General features: G+C 36.7%; 1 protein-coding gene across 1 annotated transcript in view; it reads left to right on the top strand.

Annotated features, from left to right (window-relative positions):
• Positions 1-20,075, top strand: part of LOC108582343 (putative uncharacterized protein encoded by LINC00467 homolog) — a 35,840-nt gene that overhangs the window by 2,172 nt on the left and 13,593 nt on the right. The window contains exons 2-4 of the mRNA XM_017949659.1: positions 6,780-6,861; positions 6,995-7,144; positions 12,057-12,124. Of these exons, the coding sequence (XP_017805148.1) occupies positions 6,804-6,861; positions 6,995-7,144; positions 12,057-12,124 (276 nt within the window). The 5' untranslated portion in view covers positions 6,780-6,803. The remainder of the gene's footprint in view (positions 1-6,779; positions 6,862-6,994; positions 7,145-12,056; positions 12,125-20,075) is intronic.

Below are 20,075 nucleotides of genomic sequence, written 5' to 3'. Positions count from 1 at the left end.
GGTAATGGGTACACTAAAAGCCCAGGCTTCACCACTGTGCAATATGTACATCTAAGAATTCTGCACTCGTACCCTCTAAATATATAAAAATTATGTTTTTCTGAGACAGTCTTGCTTTGTCACCCAGGCTGGTGCAATCTTGGCTCACTGCAACATCCGCCTCCTGGGTTCAAGTGATTCTCATGCTTCAGCCTGCTGAGTAGCTGAGACTATAGGTGCGCACCATCACACCCGACTAATTTTTGTATCTTTAGTAGAGATGGGTTTTGCTGTGTTGGCCTGGGTGATCTCAAACTCCTGGCCTAAGCAATCAACCCGCCCTAGCCTTCCCAAGTACTGGGATTACAGGTGTGAGCCATGAGACCCAGACTACAAATAAATTTTTTTAAAAAGCTGTAGATCTTGCTCTGGAAATAAAATTCACATCCATACAACATTATATGCTTAATTTTAGGAGATTCGTGACTCCTCCTTGTCAAATTTAAATGTTAAAAACTCTTGATTTAGGGAAACAGTATTATTCAAAACACCAGAACTAAGCCAGATGTGGAAGGCCATTATCTTGTGGGCAGTGTTGAACCATTTGAGGTCTGATAAATCTGGTAGCAGTATGAAAAATGCATGACAGTGGGAAAAAGCAATGAGACTAGTTAAGTGGCAGGGGAATCATTTAGGTAGCAGACTGTGCCAAGCAGTATTGGGAATGAAGAGAAATTAGAAGAAATATTGGCAAAGACAAATATCTGACTCGATATGGAATTGAAAGAAGAAATCAGTGATAACAAGGTTTGAGGATCAGTTATGTGGCAGGTCTATCTTGTCTTCAGTATTTTATTGAAGTCATTCCTATAACATACGTGCTAGTGCTTACTTTGGCAGCACATATACTAAAATTGGAATGATACAGAGAAGATCAGCAAATAAAAATTTAAGTATATTTTTTAAAAAGAAACAAAAAACATACATGCTCTAAGAGCACTCCCAACCCAACAGACATTAAAAAGGATGAGGCAATACACAAACACCTCTGTATTTATAAATTTGATAATGTGAGAGAAAGGGGCACTATCAAAATTACGAAAACTCACCCAGGACAAAATAGGTAAATGAAATAGTCCTATAACTATTAAAGAAATAGAATTTGTGAGAAAAACAAACAAAACAACAGCAACAACGAAAAATAAACCCTGGCAAGAAGACTCTTGCCAGGAAGAAAAAAAAAAAAGAATAATAATAATTTTAAAAAGCTCTAGGCCCAGATAATTTCACCGGGTAATTTCACCAAACATTCAAGGACGAAAAAATACCAGTTCTGTTACAAACTCTTTGGATTGTAGAAAAAGAAGAAACACTTAACTCATTTTATGAAGGCGGCATTTTCTGGATACCAAAACCAGATAAAGACAACACAAAAAACAAATCTAAAAGTTAAAATCCCCCATGAACAAAGATACAACTTCCTCAAAAAATATTAGCAAATTGAGTCAGCAGTATACTAGAAAAATAATACATTGTGACCAAGTCTCATGCCAGGAATTCAACATTTGAACATCAATCCATAAGAAAAACTACATGATCCTATTAATAGATGCAGAAAAAGCACTTAAGAAAATTCAGCATTCATTCATGATTCTTAAAACTCAGCAAACAAGTAATAGAAGAGAACCTAATAAAAGGCATCGACAAAACCCATAGGTATTGTTATACTTAATGATGAAAGACTGAAAGCTTTCTACCCTCCAAGATTGGGAACCAGGCAAGGATGTTTCTTCCACTACTATTTAATATTTACTGGAAATCCTAGCAATTATAGTAAGTCAAGAAAAGCATTCTGATTGGAAAAGAAGAAATACAATTATATTTGCAGATGACAGTTATATAGTAAATCTCAAGAAGTTATTTAAAAAGCTGGTAGAGCTAACAAGTAAATTTAGCAGGTTGCAGGATACAAGCTTAACATACATAATCCTATTTCTACACTAACAATGAACCGTTGGAAACTGACCCACTCTCCTCCCTCACAAATGAAATACTTAGGTAGAAATCTGACAAAGTGTGTGTGGGATTTGGAAAGTGACCCACCCTCCTCCCTCACAAATGAAATACTCAGGTAGAAATCTAACAAAGTATGTGTGGGATTTGGAAACTGACCCATTCTCCTCCCTCACAAATGAAATACTTTGGTAGAAATCTAACAAAGTATGTGTGGGATTTGGAAACTGACCCACCCTCCTCCCTCACAAATGAAATACTTTGGTAGAAATCTAACAAAGTATGTGTGGGATTTGGAAAGTGACCCACCCTCCTCCCTCACAAATGAAATACTTTGGTAGAAATCTAACAAAATATGTGTGGGATTTGTGTGCTAAAAACTACAAATTGCTGATGAAAGAAGACCCATAGTGTTCATGGATTGGAAAATTCAGTCTAGTTAAAATGTCAGTTCTCCCTAAATAGATCTATGAATTTGATTACAAAGTCCAAGCAATATTTTTTAGGCATAAATTACTTGATCATAAAGTTGATAAGGAAAGGTAAAGGAACTAAATTAGCAAAAGACTTTTTAGAATGAAGAGCAGAGCTGAAGTAAAATCCTAAAATTCTTTTTTGTTTGTTTGTTTTTTGAGACGGAGTCTCACTCTGTCCCCCAGACTGGAGTGCAGTGGCGGGATCTGGGCTCACTGCAAGCTCCGCCTACCGGGTATACACCATTCTCCTTCCTCAGCCTCCCCAGTAGCTGGGACTACAGGTGCCTGCCACCATGCCTGGCTAATTTTTTGTACTTTTAGTAGAGACGGGATTTCACCATATTAGCCAGGATGGTCTTGATCTCCTGATCTCGTGACCACGCCTGGCTAATTTTTCGTACTTTTAGTAGAGACAGGGTTTCACCATATTAGCCAGGATGGTCTTGATCTCCTGACCTCATGATCCGCCTGCCTCAGCCTCCCAAAATGCTGGGATTACAGGAGTGAGCCACCGCGCCCAGGCTAAAACCTAAAATTCTTTAGGAAAACATAGGAGAAAATGTTTGTGACATTGGGTTAGGCAAAGAATTATTAGGTAACAACAAAAGCACTATCTATAAAGAAAAAGATCAATTGAATTTAATCAAAAAATATTTTACTATATAAAGGGTACTGTAAAGAGAATGAAAGACAAACCATGTTAGGAGAAGATATTTGCAAATCACATACTTGACCAAAGACTTTTATATCCAGAATATATAAAGAATTTCCAAAACCTAACAAGAAACCAAATAACCCAATTTAAAAAATAGGCAAAAAGTTGTACACTTCGCCAAAGATGATATACAGCTAGCAAATAAGCACATGAAAATACGTTCAACATCACTGATCATTAGGGAAATGCAAATTAAAGCCAAGAGATAATATTAAACAGTTATCAGAATGGATAGAATTAAAAAATAATACCAAGTCCTGACAAGGATATGGAGCAACTAGGACATTCACACATTACTACAGCCACTTTGGTGAACAGTTGTGCAGTTTCTTAGGAAGTTAAGCATACACTTACTATGTAACTTTCCAGTTCCACTTTTGTGTGTTTATCCTAGGGAAATAAAAACTTATGCTAACACAAAAATCTGTAAATGAATGTTTATAGTAGCATTATTTATAATTGTCCAAAATGTCCTAAATTAAGGTTGGTTCAACATGTGAAAATTAATCAGTGGAATCTACCATATTAGCAGACTAAACAAGAAGAACTACATAAACTAAATGTCCCTAAGTGAGTGAATGTGGATAAACACAGTGTGGTACATCTTCACAATGGAATAGGACTGGATAAAAAGGAACAAACATTGATATATGCAGTAGCTTCGATGAATCTCAGGTATGTTATATTAAGCGAAGGAAACCAATATAAAATGGTTAAATACTTACGATTTCATTTATATGACATGCTGGAAAAGGTAAGACTAAACAGACAGTGAACAGATAGATGAGTAGTTGCCCAGAGTTAAAGGTGGGGAGAGGGTCTAACTGCCAGGGAGTAGCACGAGGAAATTCTTTGGATGTTGGAATTGTTCTGTATCCTGTTAATGGTGGTTACAAGTATCTATGCATGTGTTAGAACTCTTAATACTGTACATACATGTGAATTTTACTGTATATAAATTTGAAAGTAAATTTTACTGAAAATTTTTTTAAGAAAAAAACCAATAGTCTAGAATCTCATTTTAAAAACTCACCCCTGACCTCAGTAATTCCTCCAACTGCTATGCTGTTTGTCTGCTTTCATGTTAAAATATAGTTTATTGTCCTTATTTCCTCACTTCCCAATTCACTTTTTTAAAAAAACCTTTAAAAACATTTAGCAACATAATATGTGCACGTGATTAAAAGATCAAATTGTATGTAAGAGTTGATAATGAAAAGCAACAGTCTCCATCCCACCTGCTTTCTCCTCGTTCTGGATCCACATCCCCATAGACAAACACTTTAAACATTTTTTATGTTTAGTTATTTTGGTGATTATTTCTACATTTCTAAATAGTATGCCCATACTGTTTTTTCTCAAATTTATTTATTGTCCTCTGAGTTTCTGCTGTGATAGATGAGGACTCAATTATGACAGCCTCTGCTGCTGGCTGCTTTCTCTACAGATTTCATAAAGTGTTTTTATTTTCTCTTTTGTTTTCTCTTGTAAACTTAAGCAATTAAGCAATATATTTAAACACATATTTCTTGTTCTATCAATATATTTAAACATATTTCTTGTTCTATCACTATCACAAGTTTTAGCACTCTTGATTTCGTAGGATGATACTGGCACTCCCTTCCTGCTATCTTTTCTTTTCCTTCTCCATCTTTCATGTCCTGACAGCTCTACCTTTACATTTATAGCATTATAATTGGATAAATTAACTTTTGTTCTATAACTGTTATGAACACTTCAGTGTTTTCCTCTGTAAATTGGATTCACATGTTAAAAACCAATGAAAATAGTTGGACTCGATGGCTCACACCTGTAATCCCAACACTTTGGGAGACTTAGGAAGGAGGATCGCTTGAGCCCTGGAGTTTAGGGCTGTCATAAGTTATGATTGCACCACTGCATTTCAGCTCGGGCAGCAAAGCAACACCCTGTCTAAATAAATAAATAAGGTAAAAAAAATAAAATGAAAAAATAAAAAACTCAAAATAACATTTTATTGTGACTTTATACATATTATTCATTGCAAGTCTCAGGAATGTGCTTAGGTTGTATTTCTCTTGAAGTTCATGGTTTTAAGGGAAATGTTGCTAGTATTAATTCTTGACAACCCATTGATATTTTGTTCTTATTTGGAACTATTGCTCTTGAGTACTTTGAACAGCTTTATCCTGAGATTTTTTTTTCCTTCAAACTCCTGCAGTTTTCTACACTTTTATACCCCTCACCTTTTACTTTCTTTGTTTATTGCTTAACCGTCATTTTAATATGACTAGGAAGGAAGTCTGGCATCTTGGATGAGAATTCCCACTTACTCTTTGTGTGCTTTAAAGGAGGAGATTTATTTACTTTTACATTTTTGTCAAAATAACATTTACTCATCATTTTAAAAACCAAAAAGTACTACAGTACTCCGTCTAATTTGCATCTTCCTTCAATTCTTTTAGCTCTTTTTCTAGATCTACTTATATATGTTAAAGTAATATATTTATAGTAATGTTTCCTAATTTAGACATTATCCACCTTAGACATTATTCTTTGACTTTCAGTTATGAAAGATGAGTGTTTAGTACCCCATTTGTGCTGTTTCTTTTTGTGGTATCATTCAGCCTTGTGGCTTCAAATATTGTGCTGAAGATTCCCAGACATACTACTGTGAGTGCTTTTTCTCTATTCAAATAATCTTTGTCAACATGAAGTAAATAACATATTTACTTAGTCTATAGGCATCTACTAAATTGTTATTTAGGTATGCCTTGAAACTTTCTGGGCCGGGTGCGATGGCTCATGCCTGTAATCCCAGCACTTTGGGAGGCCAAGGTGGACAGATTGTTTGAGGTCAGGAGTTCAAGACTAACATGGCCAACATGGTGAAATCCTGTCTCTACTAAAAATACAAAAAAAATGAGCCAGGCGTGGTGGCGGGTGCTTGTAATCCCAGCTACTCAGGAGGTTGAGGCATGAGAATCACTTGAACCCAGGAGGCAGAGGTTGCAGTGAGCCGAGATTGCGCCACTGCACTCCAGCCTGGTTGACAGAGTGAGACTCTGTCTCAAAAAGAAAAAAAACTTCCGATTTTCTATTCTGTATTTTAGTGGAATATTATTCCAGACGTATTCCTTCTTTAGTGTTGGCATATCTCAGTTAATGGTATTGTTTTCTACCGAATTGATCACGCCAAAATTCTAGAAGTTATCCCTTATTTCTTTCTTTCCTTCATAGCCAGTCCACCAGCAATTCCTGGTCATTCTGATTCTTGAATTCAGCCTCTTTTTTCTGTCTCTATTACTACTACTCTAGTCCATTTGTTCTCAATAGAATTGTGGTTCTCAACAGTGGTTGCCCCCCAAGGGACAGTTGTTAATGTCTGGAGCCATTTTAGGTCATCACACATAAAGGTGCTATTGGCATCTAGTGGGTAGAGGCCAGAAATTGTGGCTCGATAGCCTAAAATCCAAAGGAAAGCCCTTCACAACCAAGAATAATCCAGCCCAAAATGTTAGTGCTGAGGTTGTTACCATTTTCATTTTCTTTGTCCCCAGAAATATCATTTTGCATTTTAAATTCTCTAATAATATGTCAATATTTTGGTTTTATAGACATGGCAGGGAGGTTTAATAGACATGGATAAGAAGTCCGCTCACAGAAATCCTGAAGATGCCAAGGCTGGCAAATATGAAGGTAGGAGTTTATGCTTGCTTGAAGGCCTTTTGGGTAATTTAAGGTACATTTTATAAATTAATGCATATGTTTCTCTCTCATATGTTGCTAATATTTGGGAAAATAATTGTGTTCCATTTTATATCTCTCTAAGGTAAACACAAACGAAAGAAAAAAAGAAAGCAAAACCAAAACCAGCACCGATCCCGACATAGATCAGTGACATCTTTTTCTTCAGATGATCGTGTGTTTCCTTTTTCTTCATCATCATCTTCAGGAAGCCAGACGGATTCGAGTACTGAAGGTATGTTTATCATCCTGTTAAAGTTTCATATTTATAAGTTAGGTGATTTAGGAAAAAAGTACTAAACATCTGTTATAATTTTTGTTTATTCAACTAATATTTATTGAGCATACTCAGTATGTGCCAGATGTAATGTAAACATGCCATGGTCCCTTCAGACAAGGAACTTTTATTAAGCAATATTGGGAATGATAGTAAGAGGAGTTAAAAAGAAAAAAAAAAAAGAAAATATAGTAGACAATAAAACAAGCAAATAGTTCATTACAGTGCAGGTGAGTGCTATTACTTCACATGCATATGTCATGGGGGCAAGGAAAGGCTTTGGAGAGGAAATGATTATCTAAACTTGAGTGGTGGAGGATGAATAGGCATTTTCAGGCAAAGGCAAGGAAGTAGAATTAGGAAATATTTAGTATAGGCTAAAGGAATTGCATGTGGTAACCACTATTAACATTTGGAGTCCTAATTCAAGTAATATGTCCCAGCTGCAAAGGGAACTGGAAAAGCAAGATTGGCTTTTTTAGCATTGATGGTGAAAGGCATGTGGACGAATATTCACTAAACATAGGAAGCGGCATCAGATACTAGGCAACCAAAATATAACAAATGTTCTCCACACTCAACCCTAGACAAGATCATTTTGAATTACTCCTTTGTCTCACCTACCTTTACTCTCTCAATGTTTGTAAGTTGTGTTGTAATTAGTTTTTCTATTGGCTAATTTGGCATTAATAAGTAACCTACTTGTAACTCTGCTTGTTCCATCAACTGTAGTTAATTATTTTATTCTCTCTTACGTAAGTTAAATATATTGGTATCTCTATCCTTTCCTCCATTTTTTTCTCCCCATTGTATTCTTTTAGTTTTTCAGCAGTTAATATCTACAACAAAAATTGTCTTTTTTTGGTCCATAGATTCACTTTAAATCTTTAAGACCAATAATCAGCATTTAAATCACTATCATTATATAAATAGTGTTACTACAGTGCCAAGTTACAGGCAAGAATTACATTTCCATTTCATGGATCTAATATTATGATTGCTGGGACTCTCAAAGGAGAGTGTTTTTCTAGTCACAGCATCAAGTACATCATTTATATTCTATCAGTTGGTTAAAACCGTGCTGTATCTTAGTTTTGCTTTGTATTCGAACCATGACTTTCTTATAGTTTTTTTTTTCTTTTTCTTTTTTTTTTTTTCTTTTTGAGATGGAGTCTCGCTCTGTCACCCAGGCTGGAGTGCAGTGGCACAATCTCGGCTCACTGCAAGCTCCGCCTCCTGGGTTCATGCCATTCTTCTGCCTCAGCCTCCCAAGTAGCTGGGACTACAGGCGCCCGCCACCTCGCCTGGCTAGTTTTTTGTATTTTTTTAGTAGAGATGGGGTTTTACCGTGTTAGCCAGGATGGTCTCGATCTCCTGACCTCGTGATCCGCCCGTCTCGGCCTCCCAAAGTGTTGGGGTTACAGGCTTGAGCCCCCGCGCCCGGCCATAGTTTTTGTTTTTCTTAGAGTTTCTAGTTCTCCTTCTTGTTTTTTATTGTTGACAAAAAGATCATATAACTGCCATAATGAAAAGATTTTCCATCCTTTTAATTATACTATTCCTTAGAGTTCATTTCTTTTCTCTGGAGATATTCTTGCCTGCCTAGTGTAATCTAGACCATTTTCTACCCTCAAGACCTGCTATTTCTCTGTTATCCTAGGATCTCCACTCACTGGTCTTCTGGGTTGGATCCATTGTTTTCTTAGATTCATATCTTCCCCTCTCTTAGTGTTCTGCCTGTTGGAGAACACTGTCAAATAACTTTTTACAAAATGTTGTCTGGGAAGTAAATTTTCTGAGTCTTGGCATATCTCAAAATGTCGTTATTCTACCCTACCATTAATTGATAATTTCAAAATGATTCTTCCCAATCCCAGTTTCCAGAAGCAGGCATTTCAAACTCTTTTAGCAGTCTGTTTTGATATCTATCTCTGATAGATATGGTTCCATAACTTGTTTATGTAATCATTTCTACATTTTTCAGTTTTAGGCTCTATGGATGATTAGAATTTAGCTACTTTTGTTTTAAACCACTGTTTCCCCTGCATTTACTTTCTTCCTCCCATCCTCCTAAATAGGATTTCTTTATTGTAACTTTGATAATTTAATAGTTTAATTGTTATGGCTATGTAGATGCTATGCTGTTCACAGCTGAACCATATAATGGTTCCTTTCTGGCACAACTTTTTTATTCCTTACAGTTAATAATAATTATTATTTTATTTTATTTTATTTTATTTTTTTGAGATGGAGTCTCTCTCTGTTGCCCAGGCTGATGTGCATTGGTGCGATCTTGGCTCACTGCAACCTCCGCCTCCCAGGTTCAAGCGATTCTCCTGCCTCAGCCTCCTGAGTAGCTGGGATTACAGGCGTGTGCCACCATGCCTGGCTAATTTTTTCTATTTTTAGTAGAGACAGGGTCTCACCATGTTAGCCAGGATGGTCTCGATCTCCTGACTTCATGATCTGCTCGCCTCGGCCTCCCAAAATGCTGGGATTACAGGCATGAGCCACCGCGCCCAGTCAATAAAATTTGTTTAGTTTTCTGTGTTTGTGATGTGTTGTAGTAGTATAAATCACCTTTGAAAAGGTTCAGACACATCAGGTATTCAGTTAATTTCATTTCGGGATTCTCTCCTAGATCCATTTAACATACTCCATTTGGACTTACTGTTCTCAAGACCTGTTAAGCAACTGTGATATTAAGTTCTTTTGTCTTCATTCTGGATATATCCTTTACCTCTCTTTTGGGTTTGGTCACCCATTTTCTGGATCATATTGTTTCTTCCTCTTTTATTTTCCCCTTATTTTACTGGAGAACCTATAACTTCCAGGAAAAAGATGAGCACCTAATTCCTATTCAGTTTGTAGTTGTGGGTTTACACTATTAAATAAATTTCTTTTATTGACTTCTGCTTCCAGTAACACAGACCCTCTGTAGAAAACCCAGGAGGGATAGGAATGAATCAGAGGTAAATTGAGCCTTACTGGAATTATAATCTCATCTCTGCATCCCTAGTTGGGTTTAGATCATCATCCATCATTCTGTTTGCCTGGTGGAGGATAAATAATCTTGAGAGATGGATAACATCATCTAGAATCTCTAGAATTTTTTAATACAGCATACATAACTTTTAATAAAAAATTATTAGATATGCCTACATGACTGAAAAACAAGAGAAAAAAATAGTAACAGCCCTACAGGTAATACAGATGTTGAGTTAGCTGGCAATGAAGTTTAAACAGTTGTGATTAATGTATTTAAGAAAATAGAGATTTATCAACTGTAAGAAAGAATCAGGTATAAATTCTGGAATAAAAATTCATTATCTAGGCGTGGTGGCGGGCGCCTGTAGTCCCAGCTACTCAGGAGGCTGAGGCAGGAGAATGGTGTGAACCCGGGAGGGAGGCGGAGCTTGCAGTGAGCCGAGATTGCGCCACTGCACTCCAGCCTGGGGCACAGAGCCAGACTCTGTCTCAAAAAAAAAAAAAAAAAAAAAAATCATTATCTAAAATTAGCAATTTAGATAGATTTTTCAGTAGATTAGACACACACAAAGAATTAGTAAACTGGAAGTCACATCAGGAGGGAAAAAAAAGAAAGATACAGAAGAAAATGTTAGAGACATGTGAGACACAGTAATGAGATCTAACATTGTAATTGGAATTGAAGAAGGAAAGAAAAGCAAATGCCTAAAAGTTTCCCCAAACAGATGAAAGACATCAACTAAAGATTCAAGGAACTGACAACCCCAAGCTGGATAATACAAAAATCACATCGGTAATCTTTGCTTCTAGTCAGGAAAATGGTTGTCTTTTGTAGAATGGAGTAGTTAATATGGTGGCAAACTAACATTCTCCTTTTCTATGTCCTTTTTCTTTTTCTTTTTTTGTATTTTTAAATTTTGAGACAGAGTCTCGCTCTGTTGCCCAGGCTGGAGTGCAGTGGCACAATCTCAGCTTACTGCAGCCTCCGCCTCCCAGGTTCAAGTGATTCTCCTGCCTCAGCCTCTTGAGTAGCTGAGATTACAAGTGCCCACCACCATGCGTGGCTAATTTTTGTATTTTTAGTAAAAATGAGGTTTCACCATGTTCCCCAGGCTGGTATCAAACTCCTGACCTCAAGTGATCCTCTTGCCTCAGCCTCCCAAAATGCTGGAATTACAGATGACATGAACCACCACACCCGTCCTCCTTTTCCATGTTCTTATTAAAATAATTCATTTATATTTTCCAGTAGACTGCTTAATAGTTACATTCACATAGTTTCTGCTAATAACACCTTATATTCCCTAGATTCACTGGAGGTTGCATTCTAGTGGACCTAGGAGAGCATTGTCTTTTGGATGGGTTCCTAAATGCCATGTATTTATACTGGGATACAACTATAATTAAACTTTTTTCTTTTTTCTTCTTTTTTTTAGAGACAATGCCTCATTCTGTCACCAAGCTGGAGTGTAGTGGCATGATCTTGGCTCACTGCAACCTTGACCTGCTGGGCTCAAGCGATCCTCCCACCTCAGCCTGTTGAGTAGCTGGGACTACAGGTGCACTCCACATGTCTGGCTAATTTTTGTATTTTTGGTAGGGACAAGGTTTTGCCATGTTGCCCAGGCTGGTCTCAAACTCCTGAGCTCAAGTGATCTGCCTGCCTCAGCCTCTCAAAATGCTGGAATTACAGATGTGCACCACCATGCCTGGCAAATTAAACAATTTTATCTGCTATTTGTATCTTGTAAGATTCTTCCAACAAACATAGTAAAGTTGATTAAAATATCAATCTTAATTATTTTAATCCTTCAAATTCTTTAATCAATAAAATAATTTTTAATGTTAGAACTGAAACTTCCAAATCTTTTTAAACTTTTAGATGCTACCCAGGGAAAAATTAAGAAGAAGAGAAGAGAGAAAACAAATAAGTGGAGGGGAAAAAGAAAGGTTAGTAATTGTGAGTAATATAAGAATAAGATTTGGCTATTAGAGGATATTGTACTTATTAATTAAGAAACAATCTATAAGGAATTTGAAGAGATACAAATCAAGGATTGGTTAACATGATAGTTAACATGGTGGTGCTAAGCTTATAGTGTCCTTTGCTGCTTTTCAAATACTTCTCAGAAAACTATGCAGACAGGTAAAACCTTATAATTCTTTAGATTCTTTTTAATTTTGGTGTTAACATAGTTATAAAATAGCCTATGTGCTTTGAAATAAACGCAAGTAATATGGACATAAATTAAATGAAAGGTAAAATAGCTACACTCCTTTCTCTTTATTTAATTTCTTATGGTTATCACTCTTAAGTATTTGCTGTACAACCTTAGATTATTCCTCTGTGCACATGGAAATAAAATTGATGTGAATAAATGTGTATAGTTTTATGTACTTTATAATACATATGTAATTTTATGTTGACAAAAATGGACTATCAATTTGCTTCTCTAAATTTAATTTAGTTCATATAAGTTTATGAACTATTTGTAACATATATAAAACTTAGACATTTAATAATAAAAAGAGCATCATGAACCTATTTAACTAGAACATTACCAATATGATTATCTCCCAGTATTTTTCTTCCTTCTTCTGTTCACTTGCTTTCCCATTAAAAGTAATATCCTAAATTTTGTGTTGCTCCTTCTCATGCCTTTTGAAAATAATTTTATTACAAATGGATGTATCTTGAAATATTTTGTTTAGCTTATTTGGTTTGGGGTTTTATAAGAATAATACATTTTCTGCAGTTTTCTCTGGCTACTTTTTCACACAATATTTTGTTTTTATGGTTTATTCATATTTTTGTGTAACTGTAGTTCACTAATTTTCTCTGCCATATAATACTCTATTGGGTGAATAAAGCACAATTAATTTATTGTCCTGTGGATGGACATTTACAATGTTTCTAATTTTTTTCCTTGTATTTAAAAAAATATTTTGTGAGTAATAGGTGAGTGTATTTATGGGATACATGAGATATTTTGATACAGGCATGCAATGCATAATAATCCTATCTGGGTAATTGGGATATCCATCACCTCAAGCTTTTATTCTTTCTTTGTGTTACAAACAATTCACTTACACTTTTTTAGTTATTTTATTTTATTTTTTATTTTTATTTATTTTTATTTTTTGAGACAGAGTCTTGTCCTGTTGCCCAGGCTGGAGTGCAATGACGCGATCTTGGCTCACTGCAACCTCCGCCTCCTGGATTCAAGCAGTTCTGCCACAACCTCCCAAGCAGCTGGGACAACACGCATGTGCCACCACACCTGGCTAATTTTTTGCATTTTTAGTAGAGACAGGGTTTCACTATGTTGGCCAGGCTGGTCTCAAAGTCCTGACCTCGAGTGATCTGCCCACCTCAGCCTCCCAAAGTGCTGGGATTATAGGCGTGAGCCACCGTGCCCAGCCTCTTTTAGTTATTTTAAAATGTACAATAAATTATTGTTGACTGTAGTCACCCTGTTGTGCTATAAAATACGAAATCTTATACATTCCAGCTATATTTTTATACTCATTAATCATCCTCCCTTCCCCACCTCCAACTACCCTTCTAAGCTTCTGGTAATGATCATTCTGCTATCACCATGAGTTTAGTTCCCACAAATAGGTGACAACATGTGAATTTTGTCTTTCTGTGCCTGACTTTTGTCACTTAACATAATGACCTCCATTTCCATCCCTTTTTGCAAATGACAGGATCTCATTCTTTTTTTTGGCTGAATAGTGCTCCATTGTGTATTTGTACCACATTCATCTGTTGATGGACGTTTAGATTGCTTCCAGATCTTGGCTATTATGAATAATGCTGCAGAGTGATTATAATAATACACCAGAGTGCAGGTATCTCTTTGACATACTGATTTCTTTTCTTTTGGGTCTATACCTAGGAATGAGATTATTGGATCTTATGATAGCTCTTTTCTTAGTTTTTTGAGGAACTTCCAAACTGTTCTCCATAGTGGTTATATTAATTTACATTCCTGCCAACAGTGTATGAAGGTTCCCCTTTCTCAACATCCTTCTCAGCATTTGTTATTGCCTGTCTTTTGGATAAAACCGATTTTACCTAGGGTTGGATGATATCTCATTATAGTTTTGATCTGCATTTCTTTGATAATCAGTGATGTTGAGCACCTTTTCATATGCCTGTTTGCCATTTGTATGTCTTCTTTCGGGAAATGTCTATTCAGACCTTTTGCCCATTTTAAAATAGAATTATTAGATTTTTTCTTATAGAGTTGTTTGAGCTCCTTTTATATTCAAGGATTATTAATCCCTTGTCAGAAGGATAGTTTGAAGGAATTTTCTCCTATTCTGTGGGTTGTCTTTTCACTTTGCTGATTGTTTCCTTTGCTGTGCAGAAGCTTTTTAACTTAATATGATCCCGTTTGTACATTTGTGTTTCAGTTGCCTGTGCTTATGGGGTATTACTCAAGAAATTGTTGACCAGTCCAATGTCCTGGAGAGTTTCTCCTAATGTTTTCTTGTAATAGTTTTATAATTTGAGGTCATAAATTTAAGTCTTTAATCCATTTTGATTTGATTTTTGTATCTGGCAACAGATGGAGGTCTAGTTTCATTCTTCTACATCTGGATATCCAGTTTTCCCAGCACCATTTATAGAAGAGAATGTCTTTTCCTCAATATAGGCTTTTGTTACCTTTGTCGAAAATGAGTTCACAGTAGATGTATGGGTTTGTTTCTGGGTTCTCTATTCTGTTCCATTGGTTTGTGTGTGTGTTTTTATGCCAGTACCATGCTGTTTGGGTTACTGTAGCTTTGTAGTATAATTTGAAATCAGGTAATGTGATTCTTCCAGTTTTGTTCTTTTTGCTCGGAATAGCTTTGGCTATTCTGGGTCTTTTCTGGTTCTGTATAAATTTTGGGATTTTTTTTTCCCATTTCCATGAAGAATGTCACTGGTATTTTTATAGGGATTGCATTGAATCTGTAGACTGCTTTAAAGAGTATGGATATTTTAACAATATTGATTCTTCCAATCCATGAACATGGACTATCCTTCCTTTTTTGTGGTCTTTTCAATTTCATAAATCAGTGTTTTTTAATTTTCATTGTAAAGATCTTTCACTGTTTTTTTTTAAATATATACTTTAAGTTCTAGGGTACATGTGCACAACGTGCAGGTTTGTTACATATGTATACATGTGCCATGTTGGTGTGCTGCACCCATTAACTCGTCGTTTACATTAGGTATATCTCCTAATGCTGTCCCTCCCCTGTCCCACCACCCCATGACAGGCCCCAGTGTGTGATGTTCCCCACTCTGTGTCCAAGTGTTCAAATGTTCTCATTGTTCAATTCTGACCTATGAGTGAGAACATGTGGTGTTTGGTTTTCTGTCCTTGCGATAGTTTGCTGACAGTGATGGTTTCCAGCTTCATCCAAGTCTCCACAAAGGACATGAACTTATCCTTTCTTATGGCTGCATAGTATTCCATGGTTTATATGTGCCACATTTTCTTAATCCAGTCTGTCATTGATGGACATTTGGATTGGTTCCAAGTCTTTGCTATTGTGAATAGTGCCGCAATGAACATATGTGTGCATATGTCTTTATATCAGCATGATTTATAACCCTTTGGGTATATCCCCAGTAATGGGATGACTGGGTCAAATGGTATTTCTAGTTCTAGATCCTTGAGGAATCACCACACTGTCTTCCACAATAGTAGAACTAGTTTACAGTCCCACTAACAGTGTAAAAGTTTTCCTTTTCCTCCACATCCTCTCCAGCACCTGTTGTTTCCTGGCTTTTTAATGGTTGTCATTCTAACTGGTGTGAGATGGTATCTCATTGTGATTTTGATTTGCATTTCTCTGACCACCAATGATGATGAGCATTTTTTCATGTGTCTGTTGGCTGCATAAATGTCTTCTTTTGAAAAGTGTCTGTTCATATCCTTTGCCCACTTTTTGATGGGGTTGTTTGATTTTTTTCTTGTAAATTTGTTTAAATTCTTTGTAGATTCTGGATATTAGCCCTTTGTCAGATAGGTAAATTGTAAAAATTTTCTCCCCTTCTTTAGGTTGCCTGTTCACTCTGATGATAGTTTCTTTTCCTGTGCGGAAGCTCTTTAGTTTAATTAGGTCCCATTTATCAATTTTGGCTTTTGTTGCTGTTGCTTTTGGTGTTTTAGTCATGAAGTCCTTGCCCATGCCTATGTCCTGAATGGTATTGCCTAGGTTTTCTTCTAGGGTTTTTATGGTTTTAGGTCTAACATTTAAGTCTTTAATCCATCTTGAACTAATTTTTGTATAAGATGTAAGGAAGGGATCCAGTTTCAGCTTTCTACATATCGCTAGCCAGTTTTCCCAGCACCATTTATTAAATAGGGAATCCTTTCCCCATTTCTTGTTTTTGTCAGGTTTGTCAAAGATCAGATGGTTGTAGATGTGTGGTATTTCTGAGGGCTCTGTTCTGTTCCATTGGTCTATATCTCTGTTTTGGTACCAGTACCATGCTGTTTTGGTTACTGTAGCCTTGTAGTATAGTTTGAAGTCAGGTAGTGTGATGCCTCCAGCTTTGTTCTTTTGGCTTAGGATTGTCTTGGCAATGCGGGCTCTTTTTCAGTTCCATATGAGCTTTAAAGTAGTTTTTTCCAATTCTGTGAAGAAAGGCATTGGTAGCTTGATGAGGATGGCATTGAATCTGTAAATTACCTTAGGCAGTATAACCATTTTCATGATATTGATTCTTCCTATCCATGAGTGTGGAATGTTCTTCCATTTTGTGTCCTCTTTTATTTTGTTTTTATTTTGTTTGTAGTTCTCCTTGAAGAGGTCCTTCACATCCCTTGTAAATTGGATTCCTAGGTATTTTATTCTCTTTGAAGCAATCGTGAATGGGAGTTCACTCATGATTTGACTCTTTGTTTGTCTGTTATTGGTGTATAGGAATACTTGTGATTTTTGCACATTGATTTTGTATCCTGAGGCTTTGCTGAAGTTGCTTATCAGCTTAAGGAGATTTTGGGCTGAGACAATGGGGTTTTCTAAATATACAATCATGTCCTCTGCAAACAGGGACAATTTGACTTCCTCTTTTCCTAATTGAATACCCTTTATTTCTTTCTCCTGCCTTGATTTTCCTGGCCAGAACTTCCAACACTATGTTGAATAGGAGTGGTGAGAGAGGGCATCCCTGTCTTGTACCAGTTTTCAAAGGGAATGCTTCCAGTTTTTGTCCATCCAGTGTGATATTGGCTGTGGGTTTGTCATAAATAGCTCTTCTTATTTTGAGATACGTCCCATCAATACCTAGTTTTTTGAGAGTTTTTAGCCTGAAGGGCAGTTGAATTTTGTCAAAGGCCTTTTCTGCATCTATTGAGATAATCAAGTGTTTTTTGTCTTTGGCTCTGTTTATATGCTGGGTTACGTTTATTGGTTTGTGTATGTTGAACCAGCCTTGCATCCCAGGGATGATGCCAACTTGATTGTGGTGGATAAGCTCTTTGATGTGCTGCTGCATTCGGTTTGCCAGTATTTTATTGAAGATTTTTGCATCGATGTTCATTAGGGATATTGCTCTAAAATTCCCTTTTTTTTTGTTGTCTCTGCCAGGCTTTGGTATCAGGATGATGCTGGCCTCATAAAATGAGTTAGGGAGGATTCCCTCTTTTTCTATTGATTGGAATAGTTTCAGAAGGAATGGTACCAGCTCCTCTCTGTACCTCTGATAGAATTTGGGTGTGAATCCTTCTGGTCCTGGATTTTTTTTGGTTGGTAGGCTATTAATTATTGCCTCAATTTCAGAGCCTGTTATTGGTCTATTCAGGAATTCAACTTCTTCCTGGTTTAGTCTTGGGAGGGTGTATGTATCCAGGAATTTATCCCTTTCTTCTAGATTTTCTAGTTTATCTGCATAAAGGTGTTTATAGTGTTCTCTGATGGTAGTTTGTATTTCTGTGGGATTGGTGGTGATATCCCCTTTATCATTTTTTATTGCATCTATTTGATTCTTCCTCTCCTTTTTTCTTTAGTAGTCTTGCTAGTGGTCTGTCAATTTTGTTGATCGTTTCAAAAAACCAGCTCCTGGATTCATTGATTTTTTGAAGGGTTTTTTGTGTCTCTATCTCCTTCAGTTCTGCTCTGATCTTGGTTATTTCTTCCCTTCTGCTAGCTTTTGAATGTATTTGCTCTTGCTTCTCTAGTTCTTTTAATTGTGATGTTAAGGTGTCAATTTTAGATCTTTCCTGCTTTCTCTTGTGGGCATTTAGTGCTATAAATTTCCCTCTACACACTGCTTTAAATGTGTCTCAGAGATTCTGGTATGTTGTGTCTTTGTTCTCATTGGTTTCAAGGAACATCTTTATTTCTGCTTTCTTTTTGTTATGTACCCAGTAGTCATTCAGGAGCAGGTTGTTCAGTTTCCATGTAGTTGAGCAGTTTTGAGTGAGTTTCTTAATCCTGAGTTCTAATTTGATTGCACTGTTGTCTGAGAGACAGTTTGTTATAATTTCTGTTCTTGTACATTTGCTGAGGAGTGCTTTACTTCCAACTATGTGGTCAGTTTTGGAAAAAGTGCAATGTGGTGCTGAGAAGAATGTATATTCTGTTGATTTGGGGTGGAGAGTTCTGTAGATGTCTATTAGGTCTGCTTGGTGCAGAGCTGAGTTCAATTCCTGAATATCCTTGTTAACTTTCTGTCTCGTTGATCTGTCTAATGTTGACAGTGGAGTGTTAAAGTCTCCCATTATTATTGTGTAGGAGTCTAAGTCTCTTTGTAGGTCTCTGAGGACTTGCTTTATGAATCTGGGTGCTCCTGTATTGGGTGCATATATATTTAGGATAGTTAGCTCTTCTTGTTGAATTGATCCCTTTACCATTATGTAATGGCCTTCTTTGTCTCTTTTGATCTTTGTTGGCTTAAAGTCTGTTTTATCCGAGACTAGTATTGCAACCCCTGCTTTTTTTTGTTTTCCATTTGCTTGGTAGATCTTCCTCCATCCCTTTGTTTTGAGCCTATGTGTGCCTCTGCACATGAGATGGGTCTCCTGAATACAGCACACTGATGAGTCTTGACTCTATCCGGTTTGCCAGTCTGTGTCTTTTAATTGGGGCATTTAGCCCATTTACATTTAAGGTTAATATTGTTATGTGTGAATTTGATCCTGTCGTTATGATGTTAGCTGATTATTTTGCTTGTTAGTTGATGCAGTTTCTTTGTAGCATCGATGGTCTTTGCATTTTGGCTTGTTTTTGCCATGGCTGGTACCAGTTGTTCCTTTCCGTGTTTGGTGGTTCCTTCAGGAGCTCTTGTAAGGCAGGCCTGGTGATGACAAAATCTCTCAGCATTTGTTTTTCTGTAAAGGATTTTGTTTCTCCTGCACTTATGAAGCTTAGTTTGGCTGGATACGAAATTCTGGGTTGAAAATTCTTTCCTTTAAGAATGTTGAATATTGGCCCTCACTCTCTTCTGGCTTGTAGAGTTTCTGCCGAGAGATCTGCTGTTAGTGTGATGGACTTCCCTTTGTGGGTAACCCGACCTTTCTCTCTGGCTGCCCTTAACATTTTTTCCTTCATTTCAACTTTGGTGAATCTGACAGTTGTATGTCTTGGAGTTGCTCTTCTCAGGGAGTATCTTTGTGGCGTTCTCTGTATTTCCTGAATTTGAATGTCAGCCTGCCTTGCTAGGTTGGGGAAGTTCTCCTGGATAATATCCTGAAGAGAGTTTTCCAACTTGGTTCCATTCTCCCCGTCACTTTCAGGTACACCAATCAGACGTAGATTTGGTCTTTTCACATAGTCGCATGTTTCTTGGAGGCTTTGTTTGTTTCTTTTTACTCTTTTTTGTATAAACTTTTCTTCTCGCTTCATTTCATTCAATCTTCAACCACTGATACCCTTTCTGCCACTTGATCGAATC

The sequence above is a fragment of the Papio anubis genome, chromosome 1, assembly GCF_008728515.1.
Source record: "Papio anubis isolate 15944 chromosome 1, Panubis1.0, whole genome shotgun sequence".
In the NCBI taxonomy this organism is placed as follows: Eukaryota; Metazoa; Chordata; class Mammalia; order Primates; family Cercopithecidae; genus Papio; species Papio anubis.
This window is presented reverse-complemented; position numbering and strand designations above follow the sequence as displayed.